The 20389-nt window shown below is 46.0% G+C and overlaps 2 protein-coding genes across 2 annotated transcripts in view; both read right to left on the bottom strand.

Moving 5' to 3' along the window:
• Positions 1 to 20389, bottom strand: part of LOC309550250 (uncharacterized protein) — a gene marked incomplete at both ends in the record, with an annotated part of 974848 nt that overhangs the window by 670476 nt on the left and 283983 nt on the right. The window contains one exon of the mRNA XM_082250660.1: positions 17073 to 17281. Within this exon, the coding sequence (XP_082106786.1) occupies positions 17073 to 17281 (209 nt within the window). The remainder of the gene's footprint in view (positions 1 to 17072; positions 17282 to 20389) is intronic.
• LOC309550781 (gastrula zinc finger protein XlCGF66.1-like) overlaps positions 1 to 20389 on the bottom strand; it is a 353589-nt gene that overhangs the window by 149201 nt on the left and 183999 nt on the right. The gene's annotated exons all lie outside the window — the stretch shown is intronic.

The raw sequence follows: 20389 nt of genomic DNA, 5'->3' as shown, positions 1-20389 counted from the left end.
GGCAACCAGGTGAGGAGTACAAAGACAAGTGTGTCTTGCCTACAGTCAACCATGGTGGTAGGAGTGTCATGGTCTGGGGCTGCATGAGCACTGCCAGCACTGGGGAGCTACAGTTCATTGAGGGAACCATGAATGCCAACATGTACTGTGACATACTGAAGCAGAGCATGATCCCCTCCCTTCGGAGACTGGGCCGCAGGGCAATATTCCAACATGATAACGACACCAAACACACCTCCAACATGACCATTGCCTTGCTAAAGAAGCTGAGGGTAAAGGTGATGGACTGGCCAAGCATGTCTGCAGACCTAAACCCCATTGAGCATCTGTGGGGCATCCTCAAATGGAAGTTGGAGGAGAGCAAGGTCTCTAACATCCACCAGCTCTGTGATGTCATCATGGAGGAGTGGAAGAGGACTCGTGGCAACCTGTGAAGCTCTGGTGAACTCCATGCCCAAGAGGGGAAAATAATGGTGGCCACACAAAATATTGACACTTTGGGCCAAATGTGGACATTTTCACTTAGGGGTGTACTCACTTTTGTTGCCAGCGGTTTAGACATGAATGGCTGTATGTTGAGTTATTTTGAGGGAACAGCAAATTTACACTGTTATACAAGCTGTACACTCACTACTTTACATTGTAGCAAAGTGTCATTTCTTCAGTGTTGTCACATGAAAAGATAGAATAAAATATTTCCAAAAATGTGAGGGGTTTGCTTACTTTTGTGAGATACTGTATATAGCATTGGATAGAGGGGAGAGAGCAGAAGTCTGTAATGTACAACATAGAGTATATAGTGCAGGGGTCAGGACTCATAATATTGGTATTCAGTAGTCAGTGGTGGATTACATGTATTTATGTCATGTATGTATTTAGTGTTAATGACCCACCTGTGCTGATCTCTGTAGGAGTGTCCTCCTCTATAAATGTCCCCGTTATTCCATCCTCCTCCATAGACTGCTGATCATCCCTCACATACCTCTCTTCTTCTTCTGCTTTAACCTCAAATTCTATATCGATTGGATCTCCACTCTAAACCAAGAAAATTAGAGAGAATATCATCTGAAAGTTATAAGCTTTAGCATTGTGATATTATAAAAAACAAAAAAAAAAACACATCCTCTCCAGAAGTCCATGTTCTAGATGCTCCAATCCACCAACCTTGTAACAGTGAGGGATGGTGTGACCTTCCTGTGTGGAATCCCGGGAATACAGAGGACGGGGACATCTCTCTGGTGGGTTTCTGTAGCTGGATGACTCCTCCATGGTGTCCTGGTACAGATCTTTGTGTTCTTTTAGAAACTCTGACTCCTCCATCACCCCATCCTCATCATCCTCCTCTTTTATCTCTTCTTTAACCTCAACTTTAGAATCTCTCAGGTTTCCACTCTGAATATATAATAAAAATGACATCAATGGTAACAATGCAGATAATGTACAGATCCTAATGATACTATCAGTGATTGTTCCTCATCTACCTGATGATGGTGAGGGATGGTGTGACCTTCCTGTGTGGAATCCCGGGAATACAGAGGACGGGGACATCTCTCTGGTGGGTTCCCATTACTGGATCCATCTGTAGGAAACACACACACTGACTGAATACATTGTTTCTATGTGTTTATCAGATGATGGGGGATCTAGGTGGATCCTCCGTACTGCTCTCTCCTTTACAATAAAGTCTCCTCTTACCCGGTGATGTGAGGGGCGGCTGATTCTCCATCATGACGTCCTTGTAGAGATCCTTGTGTCCTTCTAAATACTCCCACTCCTCCATGGAGAAATAGACAGTGACATCCTGACACCTTATAGGAACCTGACACACACAATGATACAGTCACCATCCAGACACATCCCTTGTCTGTTACTGGATAATGTCCCAGAATTCCCAGCACCGCTCACCTCTCCTGTCAGCAGATGAACCATCATGGTGGTCAGTTCCAGGATCTTCTGCTCTTTGTTTCTCTCAGGTATCGGAGAACGAGGTGGAGGCACCATGGTGGGGCTCTGGGTCCTCCTCCATCCCCCTGAGATTGGCTCTCCAGTAGACTCCTTCACTATAACACAATCCTACAGATTAGGAGAAAGATAAAGAGATATCAATCATCTGACATCATCTACATGTCTATAATAAGAACATGGTCTATTGACCAGACTAGATAAGAGTGATGTCATGTGACCTCCCAGAATCCTCCTCATCTCTCCGGTCAGGACTGTGTTTTATTAATAGAGATAAGAGTGATGTCATGTGACCTCCCAGATTCCTCCTCACCTCTCCGGTCAGGTCTGTGTTTTATTAATAGATGCAAGAGTGATGTCATGTGACCTCCCAGAATCCTCCTTACCTCTCTGGTCAGGACTGTGTTTTATTAATAGAGATAAGAGTGATGTCATGTGACCTCCCAGAATCCTTCTCACCTCTTTGGTCAGGTCTGTGTTTTATTAATAGAGATAAGAGTGATGTCATGTGACCTCCCAGAATCCTCCTTACCTCTCCGGTCAGGTCTGTGTTTTATTAATAGAGATAAGAGTGATGTCATGTGACCTCCCAGAATCCTCCTCACCTCTCCGATCAGCAGGTAGATGATCTCCAGGGTGTGGCTTAATAACCTCTCAGTCATGTGACTCTGATCCTCCTCCATCCTCATTGGTGTGGTTATGTGATCTATGCGGGTTTCTCTGTAGACGGATAATGAAGAATTATCTGGATTGCATTGGTTGGACAATATTAGGATGGGGATATAAGGGGTTATAGGCGGGTTGCCCCTAGTGGGAATTGGAACATGTAGATTGGGTTAATTAGGGGGATCTTTTTATAAAGAGTGGTCACAGGTTCTCTGAGACCATCAAGACCAATGCAGAGCCCAAAGCCCTTGATTGGACAGGAGGAGGGACAGTCCACTGCCAGAGTGTAGGGGAGTAAAGGAGAGTGCCGGTATTGAGGGATCAGAGGATCGGATAAGTAAAAGTGCTTTTTCTGGTTCCCTACACAAAAAATTACCATGTAACCCTTGAAGTGGGGCTGCCCCATTATACATGGGTTAAATGAGATGGTCTTTAAACAAAATTACATTTTCACACATGATCAAATCTGCATTTTATGCTTGTAATAAACAAAGCGCCCCCCCCAACACACACAATTATGTCCACCCTTAAAACTGTGTGTTCCCATGAAATGATGACTAAATTCACTACCCAACATGGTGCAAAGACAATGCTGTAAAAGCTCCTACAGGTCATTAGTTTAGAGAAAACCATTAATAACAGCCCCAGAATCATTGCTCTCACTCCAGTGTGCTGCTAATACCTCCCTTTGTGACAGCATAATATAAATGACAGGTCCTCTTTAAAGCGGAGTTCCACCCAAAAGTGGAACTTCCGCTTTAGGTATTCTAACCCCCTGACATGCCACATTTGGCATGTCATTTTTGGGGGGGGGGGGGGAGCGGGTACCTAGTTTTGACAGGTACCCGCTCCCACTTCCGCTCGGAGCGCTGCGGCGCCCTGAGCGTAAGTTCTCCTCTCCCCTCCCTCCCTGCAATCTTCTGGGACATGTCAGAGGTCCCAGAAGATTGCCGGCCAATCAAGACACGCAGCGCGACTCGCGCATGCGCAGTGGGTACCCGGCTGTGAAGCCGCACACTGTCACAGCCGGGTGCCCACAGCAGTGATGCCGGCGCCGAGGGAGAGGATCGAGGCTTCGGGCGGCCGCATCGCTGGACCGTTGGACAGGTGACTGAAATGGCTGGAACTCCGCTTTAAGGAGACATCAGGGGTCTATTAGACCTCCAACGTCACCTATGGACCCCAGTGAAGCTGATGAAGTACAGATCGGGATCAACCAGCTTCTTCTTCCATGACCACAGTGACCAGGGAATGATGGCACTGACCCTGGAAGTAATGAAATGCTCGTCTCTTCTGGATTCATTCACTGGAAAGGAGATCTGAGAACTGATCACCCTCCACTCCATCCACCATGCCGATCCTGGGCCTACAGGAGGGGCAGGCAAATGGTTAATGTAGTGAGGCATGGAGATACAGTATTTGTATCTTCAGAGGAAGGGTGTGAAAGTGTGAACCTCATCCCTCATTACAAGAGAATGCTACGATAAGAAGATGATTGGTGGGAAAGGTGACAAATCTCCAGAATGAAGACTGAATAATTTTCTGACCCCCGTAAGTGGAGGAATGTTCTGACCCTGAAGGGGTTAATCTAGGTTTCCACACTATATATGTGTGTATCATCATCTGCTGGAGATAAAAGACATCACAGTGACTATGGAGGAAGAGGACGGACATGACGGGGGGGGGGGGGTTACTGGGTGTAAATAGAAAATAAGATCTTATTACCTCCTCTGCTACCACTTCCAGCAACGTTTCCTCTCTCCTTCCTCCCAACTCACCTTTCACCCGGAACTTCCTTTATATACCTGACATCACTTCCTGTGTGTACCTGACATCACTTCTTGTCTTCTATAGAGACTTCCTGTCTGGGTAGAAGTGAGATCACCATCTTGTGGAGATCAGAGGAACTGCTGCCCCGAGAAACGTCTGGTAGTGAGAACACGGCCTTGTGTTGTGTGTGTATGTACTGTATATCCTTATAGATGGGTCATCTCCACTCCCACCAAGGGGGAGAGAAATATATTACTGCCTATTACCATCAGACACTCGTCGATCCCCCCCCCCCCCCTCGTTCCTTGCCATACAGGCTGCATGCTCGGATTAACAGTTTAGTATTTATTTTCTGGTTGACCTTACACAGTTGTTTTTTTGCTTTAAGGACCCCTATTCTGGACCGGCTGCAAAGGCTATGAATATGATTTTCAGGAGCACATGGAGCTTATTGCTCTGGTGTTATTATCCATACCAAATCACCTTCCCAGACAGTTTACTCAGTCACAAGTCACATGTAAGAAGATCTGGTGATGTTTATTCGTCGTATGATCCGTAGAATGTGCAGTTACAACAGGTTAAAGAACGATTCTTCCATACAGGTTAGGAGATAGTACTTATCACATTGAGTTTTACAGCAGAAATGGCTGATACAGAAAAAAGGGGAGGGGTAAACCTCCAGCATGGAAACTATGGAGTGGTACAAAGGACAAACTTAATATGAGCATTAAAGAAACAGTACATTATAATAAAACAGCTTCATGTAACATGACACTCCCCGTCTGAAATCTTTAGATTTCAAGCCTATTAAATATGTATAAAGATAAGTCCAAATGTTAAAAGTCCAACTTGAACCTGTAAGTGATGAAGACATTTGAAAATAATACTGATGTGTAAATCACAAATACGAGGTACCTACAAAACAAGAAGGTATGCAGTGAATGAACGACCAAACATGAGGTCCAATAACAGATGGCAAAGTTCTGTAGTCTACAGTTAATAGCCGTGGAACTTCAACAGTGGCATAGTAAGCAGTTATTAGTTGTATTCTTCCCGCCATAGCATGGTACAGCCTGATACTCTTGCATAAGTCACTCACTTGGGAGAAGAAGTACCAATTATGTGATTGGTCGAGAGGAAGTTCGAGCGGAACCTCCTTTGGTTATCTTAATCTCAACCTTCCGAACTTTTCCATCATCGCTGGGCATCACGCTTGTTACAAGGCCCATAGGCCACTCATTGCGACAGACTTCTCTATCTTTCAGAAGAACAAGGTCGCCTACTTTAAGGTTGGGCTTGGGCGGTTGCCATTTGGAACGGCTTTGAAGGATATGTAGGTACTCTTTTCTCCAGCGGTGCCAAAACATGTTAGCTAGGTGTTGCACCTGTTTCCATTGAAACTTGTGGTCCTGTAACATGGAATCAAGAATTCTTCGAGTGATTCCAATCATTCACTCCCAGGATCCTCCCATATGTGAAGAATGTGGTGGATTAAACACCCAAGTACATCCATTGTTTGCTAAGAAATTGTCTAGTTGAAGTTCTTTACAGGCTCCAACGAAGTTGGTACCACAGTCAGATCTTAGCTGCTTGATGGGTCCTCGGATGGAGAAGAATCTTCATAAAGCGTTGATGAAACAAGAAGAATCCATTGACTCGATCACCTCAATATGTACGGCTCGTATGCTGAGACACGTAAACAACACAGCCCACCTCTTACTATTGGCTGCTCCACCACGAGTGCCGGATTAGAAGAGTGGCAATGTGGTGCTGACCTGGTATGATGATAGGGTTTTGTTCCTTGCTGCACAGGTCAGATTTCTCTATTCAGCCTCCAACTCGCAGCAACTGATTGTCATCGACCACAGGGATTAGATTGAATAGTGAAGTTCCCTTTGATCAAGGTATTCCACCTTTGAATCTGTGGAATTCTTCCATGTACACTTCTTGCTGTACACAGCGAATGATAACCCTTTCCGCATGCTCAATTTCGGTTGCAGTAGGATGGTTGGTACAGATGTGCCAGCCATGACACTCTGATGTTGAGCTACTTTTAAAACAATGAGCAATTGTTTTAAAAGTAGCTCCCCGCACCCCCAGGACCGCACTTACCAGAAATGATTACCCCTACAGGGGTGACAAGCCTTGGTATAATTGGCTCTTATAATATAATATATATGCATTTTTAGCACTATACCAGTTTATTATTTTAGCTGTGTCACTTATATTTATAAATCTAGTAGCACTACTTATATTCACTTTTTTCATATTATATTGTACCACTGCACAAGGTTATAGGTTCACATTTGAATATATGAGGTTGAATTTTCACTGTAGCGATTTACACAATCACTTTTTTACTGTAGCGATCTATAGAATCGCATTAAGCACGGTTACTGCTTGCACCAGTTTCTGTCACTAGACCAAGAACAGAGCACCTAGCACACCATAATTTTTATTGTACACCCTTGTTTTGGGAATCATTTATTCCCAGATTACCACCATTATTTATATTTTTGCAATTTTTCAAGGAGCTATATATTTTCTATATATTTTTATTGGTTTTCAGCTCCAACAGAGCCCTCCAGCCCTGGTCCAGAGGTCTGTTCACCCTCTGAGCTAGGGGATCCCCTCTTGGCCCCGCCGGTGTCCATTCCGGCCAGCCCTGCTTCCTCCAGCCCCGAGTCGCTGGGTGCCCGTCCTCAGCGACGCTGTCGCCCTCCTGACCGGCTTCAGCTGCAAGACCGGTTTACGAAACTATCGACGGGCCCGCCGAAAGTGATCTGCTGCTATTTTCTCCCCGTAGCTTCCCTGGAAGTTGTTCTCACATGCGGATGCGGAAGAAGCCATGTAAATCTCCTGAGTTGGAGGACTGCATGGGACAATTATTAGTTATTTTTTTTCGCCTGTTCTCGTTTTGTTGTGTTTTTTTTTTTTTTTTAGGGATGGATGGAAGGTGTTATATCTGAATGGTTTCACATGTACTGTTTCTTTAAGGCTGGCTCCACCCAGGAGTGATGACAAGGGTCAAGGGGCAGAGTGGCCATCTTAGAGACATGTAAGAGATGCATTGATGTACAGAGCTGTCCTGTAATGCATGTTGTAGTGTACAGTGAGTCCTGAATAAACATCCGTTGTTTCAGACCAGAGTCCTGTGTCTCTCACAACACGGAGAATATAACACAGTGTGCCCCCTGTATGCTGGAGGTCAGTGTTCCCCCTGTATGCTGGCGGTCAGTGTTCCCCCTGTATGCTGGAGGTCAGTGGGCCCCTGTATCCTGGAGGTCAGTGTGCCCCCCTATGCTGGCGGTCAGTGTGCCCCCTGTATGCTGGCGGTCAGTGTGCCCCTGTATGCTGGCAGTCAGTGTGCCCCTGTATGCTGGCAGTCAGTGTTCCCCCTGTATGCTGGAGGTCAGTGTGCCCCCTGTGTGCTGGCGGTCAGTGTGCCCCCTGTATGCTGGCGGTCAGTGTGCCCCCTGTATGCTGGAGGTCAGTGTGCCCCCTGTATGCTGGAGGTCAGTGTGCCCCTGTATGCTGGCAGTCAGTGTTCCCCCTGTATGCTGGAGGTCAGTGTGCCCCCTGTATGCTGGAGGTCAGTGTGCCCCCTGTATGCTGGCGGTCAGTGTGCCCCCTGTATGCTGGAGGTCAGTGTGCCCCTGTATGCTGGCAGTCAGTGTGCCCCCTGTATGCTGGCGGTCAGTGTGCCCCTGTATGCTAAAGGTCAGTGTGCCCCTGTATGCTGGCAGTCAGTGTGCCCCCTGTATGCTGGCAGTCAGTGTTCCCCTGTATGCTGGAGGTCAGTGTGCCCCTGTATTCTGGCAGTCAGTGTGCCCCCTGTATGCTGGCGGTCAGTGTGCCCCTGTATGCTGGCAGTCAGTGTGCCCCTGTATGCTGGCAGTCAGTGTGCCCCCTGTATGCTGGCAGTCAGTGTTCCCCCTGTATGCTGGAGGTCAGTGTGCCCCCTGTATGCTGGAGGTCAATGTTCCCCCTGTATGCTGGCGGTCAGTGTTCCCCCTGTATGCTGGTGGTCAGTGTGCCCCTGTATGCTGGAGGTCAGTGTGCCCCTCTATGCTGGCGGTCAGTGTGCCCCCTGTATGCTGGAGGTCAGTGTGCCCCCTGTATGCTGGTGGTCAGTGTGCCCCCCTGCATGCTGGAGGTCAGTTTCCCCCCTGTATGCTGGAAATCAGTGTGCCCCCTGTATGCTGGAGGTCAGTGTGCCCCCTGTATGCTGGAGGTCAGTGTTCCCCCTGTATGCTGGCGGTCAGTGTGCCCCTGTATGCTGGAGGTCAGTGTGCCCCTCTATGCTGGCGGTCAGTGTGCCCCCTGTATGCTGGAGGTCAGAGTGGCCCCTGTATGCTGGAGGTCAGTGTGCCCCTGTATGCTGGCGGTCAGTGTGCCCCCTGTATGCTGGAGGTCAGTGTACCCCCTGTATGTTGGAGGTCAGTGTTCTCCCTATATGCTTGTGGTCAGTGTGCCCCCTGTATGCTGGCGGTCAGTGTACCCCCTGTATGCTGGCAGTCAGTGTTCCCCCTGTATGCTGGAGGTCAGTGTACCCCTGTATGCTGGCGGTCAGTGTACCCCTGAATGCTGGCAGTCAGTGTGCCCCCTGTATGCTGACAGTAAGGGTGCCCCCTGTATGCTGGCAGTAAGTGTGCCCCCTGTATGCTGGCAATCAGTGTTCCCCTGTATACTGGAGGTCAGTGTGCCACCGGGTTGTTTGAACTGTCAGTCAGTTTAATCATTCAGTCAGTCAGCAAACCAATGCGCCCCCCCTGGTTGGTCAGTTCAGTCAGTTAGTTAGTTCAGTCAGTCAATGCACAACCCCGCCCTTGGTTGGTCAGTTCGGTCCGTCAGTTCAGTAGTTTTGTCAGTTCAGTCAGTCAGTTCAATCAGTTAGTTCAGTTCAGTCAGTCAATCAGTCAGTCAATACGCACCTCCTCCCCCCCTTCTTGGTCGGTCAGTTCAAGTCAGTCAGTCAGTTCAATCAGTAAGTCAGTCAGTCAATCTGATCACTTCAATTAGTCAGTTTAATCAGTCAGTTCAGTCGGCAAGCCAATGCCCCCCCCCCACCCCCGGTCGGTCAGTTCAGTCAGTCAATTCAATTAGTTAGTTCAGCCAGTCAGTTTAATCAGTTAGTTCAGTCAGTCAGTTAGTTCAATCAGTCAGTCAGTCAGTGTTAATCAGTCAGTTCAGTCGGCAACCAATACGCACCCCCCCTCCCTTGGTCGGTCAGTTCAGCTCAGTCACTTCAGTCAGTTTAATCAGTCCAGTTCAGTCAATCAGTCAGTCCGTTAGTTCAGTCATTCAGTAAACCAATGCGCACACCCCCCCCCCCCCCCGTTAGTCAGTTCAGGCAGTCAGTCAAGTCACAGTTAGTTCAGGCAGTCAGTTTGTCAGTCAGTGACACATTCCTCCCCCTCCCCCGTCTGCCTCCTTACCTCCTCCTTCCTTATGTCCGAGTTGGGTAATGCTGGATGGCTGAGCAACTGTCCTCCTCCAGCTGTTGGTCTTCTGCCTCTTCCTGGCTACTGGCCAGTAAGATCGATTCTCCTTTTGGTTAATTAGGAAAGAGGTCTCACAACCCTCTTCCTGATTGGCTGGGAGGAGGGTCAGTGTGACAATAGCGAATATTCATTCACTATTGGAAAAATGAAACTTCCGCGCTATGGACTAAATGGATAGATAGGTGAATAAATAAATAGGTGAAAAAGATATATATATAAAATTTTATAGATAAAAAATATATGTGTAAATATATCTAAAAATAGGCTGCAGCCTCCCTGGATGATAGTCCGAAGACTATACACTGGATAAAAAAGAAATAGGGGTGATGGCGCTGCCTGTATAAATTTAGATATAAAAAATATAGTAAACTGTGAATTAAAGTGCCTAATGCTAAAACAATATGTATACTCATACAATAGTATGTTCCATAAAACATCAATTGGGTGCAAGTGCACAGTGTAAAGGTGCCTTCAAGAAATTAGAAAGTGACTGGTGCAATAAATATATAAACAATAAATAATGGCTAATATTGATAATATTTAACATGCAATATTAATGTGCTAAAAAATAAAGTGCTATATGATGTGAACTGTTCCACTCATACCACGTGCTGATATGGGGAATTTATATTAAGTGCCAACAGAGCCAAATAGAAAAACGTTTATGAAATACAGATTGCAAGTCCAGTAAGGAGAGATCCAGTAAAAAAGTCTATGTCATATACGGTGACTTCAAGAACAATAAAGGTGACAACACTCGGAAAATCAACACTCAGGTGAAAGGTGACCCCGTGGTGGGTGGTAATGTGCTGGAATTCCTTTGGTAAAAATGCACACTTACCAGAGACACCCACCCCACACAGGGGTATAGAGCGGGTGCTTTAATGGGTCTGGCAACCTAGCGATATCCTCCTATCCCTGGATGGAGGGCGTATGCCGAGGATCAGGCTGGTCCTGGTATGGATATGCCTTGGGATAGTCCCCTGTATGCCTTCCTGACCTAGGTGTGTTCCGAGGAATCCACTCAGCTCCACTCCCGATATTTATACCAGAAAATGAATAGTGGACATAGCGTAATTCCGTAATGTACTTTATTGAGCAAAACAATGCAAAGGTACTCACATTAAACAGGTAAAAATCGAGCGTGACTGTATCAACCGAGCGCTTGCGATCCAAGCCTCGTTCCTATGCGGGTTTACCGGAAATGACTCGACACGCCGTACGCGTTTCGTAGCTTGTACGTCATCAGCAGCGTCAAGTCACGTCCGGCAAGCTTCCGTTACCGAATGTATATTATGCTTCCGGAAATATGCATGATCAGGAACCAATTTATACTGATATTTATAGTATTTATATATACGGCCTCGCAAAAAGTTTTTTAACATATTCGGACGGAGTTTTCTGTTTTATATTTAGTTTATTTCATCTAAGTAGGCGCCATGTTTTCGTAGTCCGCTCGGACCGCGCAACAAATCAGGAAACTCCATTGTGGTTGCCTGGTTACCGCATGCATATTTAACGGAAGCTTGCCGGACGTGACTTGATGCTGCTGATGACGTACAAGCTACGAAACGCGTACGGCGTGTCGAGTCATTTCCGGTAAACCCGCATAGGAACGAGGCTGAGTGGAATGAGTGGAACAGTTCACATCATATAGCACTTTATTTTTTAGCACATTAATATTGCATGTTAAATATTATCAATATTAGCCATTATTTATTGTTTATATATTTATTGCACCAGTCACTTTCTAATTTCTTGAAGGCACCTTTACACTGTGCACTTGCACCCAATTGATGTTTTATGGAACATACTATTGTATGAGTATACATATTGTTTTAGCATTAGGCACTTTAATTCACAGTTTACTATATTTTTTATATCTAAATTTATACAGGCAGCGCCATCGCCCCTATTTCTTTTTTATTCATTCACTATTGTCACATAACTGGGTGGGCTCAGGGGGCAGTGCTCTGTGCCCGTAGCCCACCCTTTTTTGAAGCTTATTAGAGCCTCTGGCTCTAATCACGTGCTTCAAATATAAAACAATCTCGTATTGGAATCCATGCATTCAGCTCCCTGCATGTAGATTAGGGGGCCGGGCGCATGTATCGGGGGGCGGCGCCCCTGCGACTCAATGGACGGGCCGCCCCTGCTCCTCAGGACAGAAAAGAAGACAAAGGTAGGCGACTGATGGATAGAATTAGCTTTAAAGAAAGCTAACTACAGCGCTTGCTGGTGAATAGTATAGGAATGATACCAAGTGTATATTTCAATGATTCAGGAAAGTATGAAAAAATAAAAAAAAGCATACAGTATTAAGGATATAGCAATATTAAAAATAACCAAATATATATAAATAAATCGTGACTGTTGGTATATAAAAGTCCAATATATATATATATAAAGTGACTTGGTGCTCAAGAAGATCAAAAATAAGTCCTTAAAATGGTTCAAATGCAATTCAAGGTGTAGGTGCTTTAAACGTGATTGTCCTTAATATTCTGTGACATCAATCCTTTTCGCCGTAAATGGTGGCTAGATAAAATAACTTACCAGAACCAGTGGGTCCTATGTGCTTTACAGCACTAGGACCATTCGCGCTTAGGTGCCCCCTGGGCTGGGATGGATTCCCCTTTTTTTCAGTTTGGAACGCATAGCGTCATCACGTTGGGTCAGCTGGAACGCAAACCGGAAGCACCGCTCGCCACTCTGCAAAGGGGACACGCAGCCCGCACAAGCCGACCACTGACCACCACGGTTTTACTTTTTATACAAATTCCTTGCCTTTAACCCATTGTAGTGGGTAATAAGCTTATCTTGAACATACTGCACTATATGGAGCCTTTTGTTTCCTTTAAAATGGCCATACTACCATGATGAGAGGAGAATCCAGCTTACTAATCCAGACCAGAGTATAGGAGGGAAAAAAAAGGGGGAATCCATCCCAGCCCAGGGGATGGATTTTCTAACAAATTTCAACTTTGCAGAACAATCGGAATAATAATCGGTCGACAAATGATCAACAGATTAAAATTCTGTGTGAAGAAATAGCTGGTTTTTAAGCAGGGGGCTGGGAAGCCGGCCGCCCGCATTCCTTACCAACCGATGACTCATCAGCTGTCAGCGGGCTTCCCCACTGACCGATGAATGTAAAGAAAAGAATGCCAGTGTTCTATCAGATCTCCCTACCCCATCAGAAATCCATACCTCCGTCATTTCCGGTTCAGATCAGCTGTGGATTCGTCATGCATCAGCTGTAGCCGCTTCACATGTCCTAGTGTGCATGCGCGCAATAGGTAGGGAAATTTGATAATATCGCAACGGTCGGGGACACGTCCTAGCGCGCATGCGCGGCAACGGGTCAGGCAGCGGGCAGGGAGATCTCTTATAACAAATATCCATCCGATCTCCATGCCCCACACTGCACCGACCCGACAATGGAACATAGCCATGAAATGGACAGTGGGCATATTGTCTCATTGTCAGGTCGGTGCAGTGTGGGGCATGGAGATCGGATTGTCCCATTGTCGGGTCGGTGCAGTGTGGGGCATGGAGATCGGATTGTCCCATTGTCGGGTCGGTGCAGTGTGGGGCATGGAGATCGGATGGATATTTGTTATAAGAGATCTCCCTGCCCGCTGCCCGACCCGCATGCGCACTAGGATGTGTGACGCAGCTACAGCTGATGCATACAGCTGATGCATGACGAATCCACAGCTGATCTGAACCGGAAATAACGAGATTTCTGATGGGGTAGGATTTTCTGATAGAACACCAGCATTGCCCGGCAATAGAAACATTTTTAAAAAAAAATGACGTGGGGTCACCTCCCCCCCCCCAGTCTATGCCAGGCCCACGCCAAAATGTAAAAAAAAAAAAAAAAAATGTTGTGGGTTACCTGAGCATGCAGTTCGGCAAGTCAGGAAAGGGGGGACAAGCAAGCACCCCCCCCCTAACCCATACCCGGCCACATGCCCTCAACATGGATGGGTGCTTTGGGGCATCTCTGACCCCCACCCCAAATGTCCTTGTCCCCATGTTGATGGGGACAAGTCATGGAGGCCCTCTGCCTACTGCAGGCTCCTCCAATCACATCTTTTATATAGGTAAGGGGCAGGATTCCCTGTCTACGTGACCTGGTGGCTCCACCCCTTCTAAGGTCAAGGACCCAGCATGCATCGGTCAGAAGGGGGCGGTGCCACCAGGTGACGGAGAAAGGTGACCTCGCCCCTTACCTATGTAAGAAATGTCAGAGGAGCCTGCAGTAGTTTTTTTTAATAAAGGATTTTTCAAAAATTGTGTGTGTGTTTTTATTTCTTTTTGACAATGTTTGGTGAATAGGTACAGGTAAAATGTCCCTGATACTCATTCACATGGGGGGGGGGGGGGGGGGCGGGATCTGGGGCCCCCTTGGTAAAAGGGGCTTTCAGATTATGACAAGTCCCCTGCCTGCAGACCCCCACAACCACAGGCCACGGTTGTGGGGAAGAGGCCCTTGTCCCCATCAACATTGGGATGAGGTGCTTCGGGGTGGGGTGGGGGGCAGAGCTTCCCTAAAGCACCCACCCCTCCATGTTGAGGACATGTGGCCTGGTATGGTTAAGGGGGGGGCTCACTCATCCCTCCCACTTTCCTGATATGCCGGGATAAAGGGTCTGGTATGGATTCTAGGGGAGAACCCATGCTGGTTTTTTTTTTTAAATATGGGCCGCCGAAGGGCCTGGTATGGACTGGGGGAGGGACCACGCCATTTTTCTTCTATTGCCGGGCAATGCCGGCGTTCTTTTCTTAACATTCATCTGTCAGTGGGGAAGCCCGCTGACAGCTAAAGAGTCATGTTTGGTAAGGATGCAGGCGGCCGGCTTCCCGGCTTGCTGCTTAACAACCAGCTATTTTTTCACACAGAATTTGCATCGGTCGATCGTTTTTTGACTGATCCAAATTTGAATCTTTCTGAAAAGTTGGAATTCATTAGAAAACGAATAAACAAAACAAATTTCAACTAAATTCATTACAATTTCATTTGGAGATTTGATACATCCGAATCTAGGAAAAACCAAAAATTTGTCGGAATTTGTATTCACACCGAAACGAATTTCACGTGTCTAACACTTAATGGCCACCCAGGCATGGATCCTCTACATATGTGTGCCATAACACCACCCCGCTGATAGCTGGGGACTCAGTGACCACTCTGGACATCCTGGAAGACTTCTGGATACCAAAGGAAGCTCCTGACATCCCGCACAGCTGCCCAGCATCAGACCCGCCCACCAATACTTCCTATAGGTAGGAAAACCTCATACAAAAATGGTCCTATAATGGCGCTTTTCCACTGCATAGAACCGTACCGACTCGGCACGCTTTTGTGCTTTTCCACTGCTGTACCGCATGGTATAGGGTCGGAACGGTTCAGGTTTGCTTTTCCACTGCATGGAACCGAACGGTACGGTACGGCTCTGAAAAAACGGTACCTACTCGATTGTGGTTCCAACAGGTACCAAACTGGTACCATATCCCACAATCCTTTGCATGCAGTCACTACTAGCCACTGATTGGTCAGAGAATCACACCCACCCCGTTGTTATCCCACCCACTTAACTTTAGTACTACTTTAGTGGAAAAGCAAACCTATACCGTACCGTACCGAACCGTTCCGACACTATACCATGCGGTACCGCAGTGGAAAAGCAAACCGGGCCAAGCAGGGCCGAGTAGAGCCGAGCCGGTACTAGCCGGTACTTGCAGTGGAAAAGTGCCATAAGTAAGGAGGACAAAAAAGGTACGCAGCCATTGGCTTATCCTGAACATTTATGGGGGTGGGGACTTATGGGGGAGGAACGAGGGCGGGGCCATAAGCACCTTTCAGGAAAGCACATTATTTCCACTAGATGAAACTGACCATTCAGATATATTGGGCAGACTAGATGGGCCAAATGGTTCTTACCTGCCGACACATTCTATGTTTCTATTAGAAGAAATCCCAATTCACCAATGCTGGAGTTATGCGGGTCACATTTCATCAACACATTTATAACAACCAGACCTGTAAGTGTTTGTGAAATCTTCCCGCACAAAATGTACTCAGCCAATGAAAGGTAAGGACTCCATTTTTATTTTTCTCCTGCGATCAATGGCCAACACGGGACAACACTTCATCCATGTCTCTGGTGATCTCTGATCTCCTTATGAAGTGTTTCTTACATGATGAAGATCAGCCATGGAGTATATCTGAGGTGTATATCAGGGTGTGCTTCTTCCACACATGTCCACCAACATTCATATAGAAGACATTTCCCGCACTCAAGGCACTAATACACCTCCAGGGTTGTGTGGAATCCCTGATGTACAGGAAGACAGGACTTCAGTGAGGAACAATTCCTCACTCAGGAATGGAATACGGCTTCTCCCCCGTGTGAGATCGATGATGTGTGTTAAGACTAGACTTCTGTGAGAAACATTTCCCGCACTCAGGACATGAATACGGCTTCTCACACGTGTGCAATCTCTGATGTGTGGAAACACATGACTTGCGTGAAAAACATTTCCCACACTCAGGACAGGAATACGACTTCTCACCATAGTGCAATTTCTGATGCACAGAAAGATTGGACTTCTGTGCAAAACATTTCTCGCACTTAGGACAAGAATACAACTTTTTACCAGTGTGCAATCTCTGATGCACAGAAAGATTGGACTTCTGTGCAAAACATTTCCCGCACTCAGGACAGGAATGCAGCTTCTCACCAGTGTGAGATTTCTGATGTGTGGAAAGATATGACTTGCGTGAAAAACATTTCCCACACTCAGGACAGGAAAAAGACTTCTCGCCAGTGTGCGATTTCTGATGTGTGGAAAGATGTGACTTATCCGAAAAACATTTCCTGCACTCAGGACAGGAATACGGCTTCTCACCAGTGTGCAATCTCTGATGAGTGGAAAGATTGGACTTCACTGAAAAACATTTCCCGCACTCAGGACAGGAATACGGTTTCTCACCAGTGTGCGATCTCTGATGTGTGGAAAGATATGACTTGCGTGAAAAACATTTCCCACACTCAGGACAGGAATACGGCTTCTCACCAGTGTGCAATCTCTGATGTTTGCAAAGAGTGGACTTTTGTGAAAAACATTTCCCGCACTCAGGACAGGAATATGGCTTCTCACCAGTGTGCGATCTCTGATGTGTGGCAAGATATGACTTGCGTGAAAAACATTTCCCACACTCAGGACAGGAATACAGCTTCTCACCAGTGTGCAATCTCTGATGTTTGCAAAGAGTGGACTTCTTTGAAAAACATTTCCCGCACTCAGGACAGGAATACAGCTTCTCCCCTGTGTGAGATCTTTTATGCACATTAAGATTGGATTTAAAACTGAAACACTTCCCGCACTTAGTACAGGAGAACCTCTTATCTGTTGTAAAGAAGGCACCGTCCCTCACAGTCTGAGGTTCCTCAGGATAAGAGGAATATGATGGTCCATCTACACTGTGTGGTGCCGGATGGTCATTTGAGGTAGCCGGGTTTTCTCCTGGACTATACTGTGTGATGTCCTCATCTTCTACTTTACAGTCTGTAGACAAAGTGAGACAATCCTCTGAGGTTTTCCTCATCTCCCGTCCATCTACTAAAATAGAAATACAAAGATTATTACTAGACATCAGCAGATTGGTTCTCCTAAACCAGGACTCCGCCCACATCAGGCAGCTTTGTCTCTGATGATCTTACAATTCCACCCTCAAGGTAACTAGTAAATGGGTGCTCTGATCTCCTACCAGTTCATTTCTTTATTCATGGACCTTAGTCAGAGAGTGAAGAAACAATGAGAACTGTATTTTATAGGAGTAACCGTGATGAGGGGATTATAGGACGAGCGTCCCGTCTCCCTCTATCACTCATTGCCATCTTCCCAACACAAGAAGTCCCGCCCTTCCTTATTTAGTCCATGATTTAGTCCTGAATAACAGCGGGGCTGAGCCCCACCAGAGGTCAGAGAGTGAGGATGGGGGGAGAACAACCAAGATGAAGACTGGACTGATCCTGAAGACCACCATCATTGGGTTACTGACTCCTCCCTCATTATCACTTTCTGTTTAAGGTTCCAAAGTTGGAGGATGTTATCACATTATTATCAATATGTAAAAGTCTGTCCTCCAATCAGATCATCAGATAAAAAATGGGATATAAAATAAATAATAAATCGGTACAATCATGTAGTGTAAAGAATGGTGTATAAATATTCACAGAAACATTCACCCAATAACAGCTTACATTCAGAAAGTTTCTTTCACTAAGCACAAAAACAAATAAAAAATCAAATATAATTCATGGACCTTAGTCAGAGAGTGAGGAAACAACGAGAACTGTCTTTTATAGGAGTGACAGTGATCCGTGCTCCGTGATGTCGTCATGGAGGAGGGGAAGAGGACTTCAGTGGCAACCTGTGAAGCTCTGGTGAACTCCATGCCCAAGAGGGGAAAATAATGGTGGCAAGACAAAATATTGATACTTTGGGCCAAATTTGGACATTGTCACTTAGGGGTGTACTCACTTTTGTTGCCAGCAGTTTAGACATTAATTGGCTGTGTGTTGAGTTATTTTGAGGGGGACAGAAAATTTACACTGTTATACAAGCTGTACACTCACTACTTTGCTACAATGTAAAGTGTCATTGCTTCAGTGTTGTCACATGAAAAGATAGAATAAAATATTTACAGAAATGTGAGGGGTGTACTTACTTTTGTGAGATACTGTACCAGTGGGTAAAGGAGAGAGAGCATTAGTCAGGAGTATGTAATGTACAACAAAGAGTATATAGTGCAGTGAACAGGAGTATGTAATGTACAACATAGAGTATATAGTGCAGGGGCCAGGACTCATAATATTGGTATTCAGTAATCAGTGGTGGATTACATGTATTTATGTCATGTATGTATTTAGTGTTAATGACCCACCTGTGCTGATCTTTGTAGGAGTGTCCTCCTCTATAAATGTCCCCGTTATTCCATCCTCCTCCATAGACTGCTGATCATCCCTCACATACCTATCTTCTTCTTCTGCTTTAACCTCAAATTCTATATCAATTGGATCTCCACTCTAAACCAAGAAAATTAGAGCAAATATCATCTGAAAGTTATAAGCTTTAATATTGTGATATTATAAAAAAAAAAAAAAAAAACACATCCTCTTCAGAAGTCCATGTTGTAGATGCTCCAATCCACCAACCTTGTAACATTGAGGGATGGTGTGACCTTCCTGTGTGGAATCCCGGGAATACAGAGGACGGGGACATCTCTCTGGTGGGTTCCCATTACTGGATCCATCTGTAGGAAACACACACACTGACTGAATACATTGTTTCTATGTGTTTATCAGATGATGGGGGATCTAGGTGGATCCTCCGTACTGCTCTCTCCTTTACAATAAAGTCTCCTCTTACCCGGAGATGTGAGGGGCGGCCGATTCTCCATCATGACGTCCTTGTAGAGGTCCTTGTGTCCTTCTAAATACTCCCACTCCTCCATGGAGAAATAGACAGTGACATCCTGACACCTTATAGGAACCTGACACACACAATGATACAGTCACCATCCAGACACATCCCTTGTCTGTTACTGGATAATGTCCCAGAATTCCCAGCACCACTCACCTCTCCTGTCAGCAGATGGACCATCATGGTGGTCAGTTCCAGGATCTTCTGCTCTTTGTTCCTGTCAGGTATCGGAGAACGAGGTGGAGGCACTATGGTGGGGCTCTGGGTCCTGCTCCATCCTCCTGAGATTGGCTCCCCATTAGACTTCTTCACTACAACACAATCCTACAGATCAGGAGAAAGATAAAGAGATATCAATCATCTGACATCATATACATGTCTATAATAAGAACATGGTCTTTTGACCAGACTAGATAAGAGTGATGTCATGTGACCTCCTAGATTCCTCCTCACCTCTCTGGTCACGTCTGTGTTTTATTAATAGAGATAAGAGTGATGTCATGTGACCTCCCAGAATCCTCCTCACCTCTCCGATCAGCAGGTAGATGATCTCCAGGGTGTGGCTTAATAACCTCTCAGTCACGTGACTCCGATCCTCCTCCATCCTCATTGGTGTGGTCATGTGATCTATGCGGGTTTCTCTGTAGACGGATAATGAAGAATTATCTGGATTGCATTGGTTGCACAATATTAGGATGGGGATATAAGGGGTTATAGGTGGGTTGCCCCTAGTGGGAATTGGAACATCTAGATTGGGTTACTTAGGGGGATCTTTTTATAAAGAGTGGTCACAGGTTCTCTGAGACCATCAAGACCAATGCAGAGCCCATAGCCCTTGATTGGACAGGAGGAGGGACAGTCCACTGCCAGAGTGTACGGGAGTAGAGAAGAGTGCCGGTATTGAGGGATCAGACGATCGGATAAGTAAAAGTGCTTTTACTGGTTCCCTACACCAAAATTACCATGTAACCCTTGAAGTGGGGCTGCCC

This window comes from Pelophylax lessonae, assembly GCF_965119305.1.
Source record: "Pelophylax lessonae genome assembly, chromosome: 3".
NCBI classification, from domain to species: Eukaryota; Metazoa; Chordata; class Amphibia; order Anura; family Ranidae; genus Pelophylax; species Pelophylax lessonae.
This window is presented reverse-complemented; position numbering and strand designations above follow the sequence as displayed.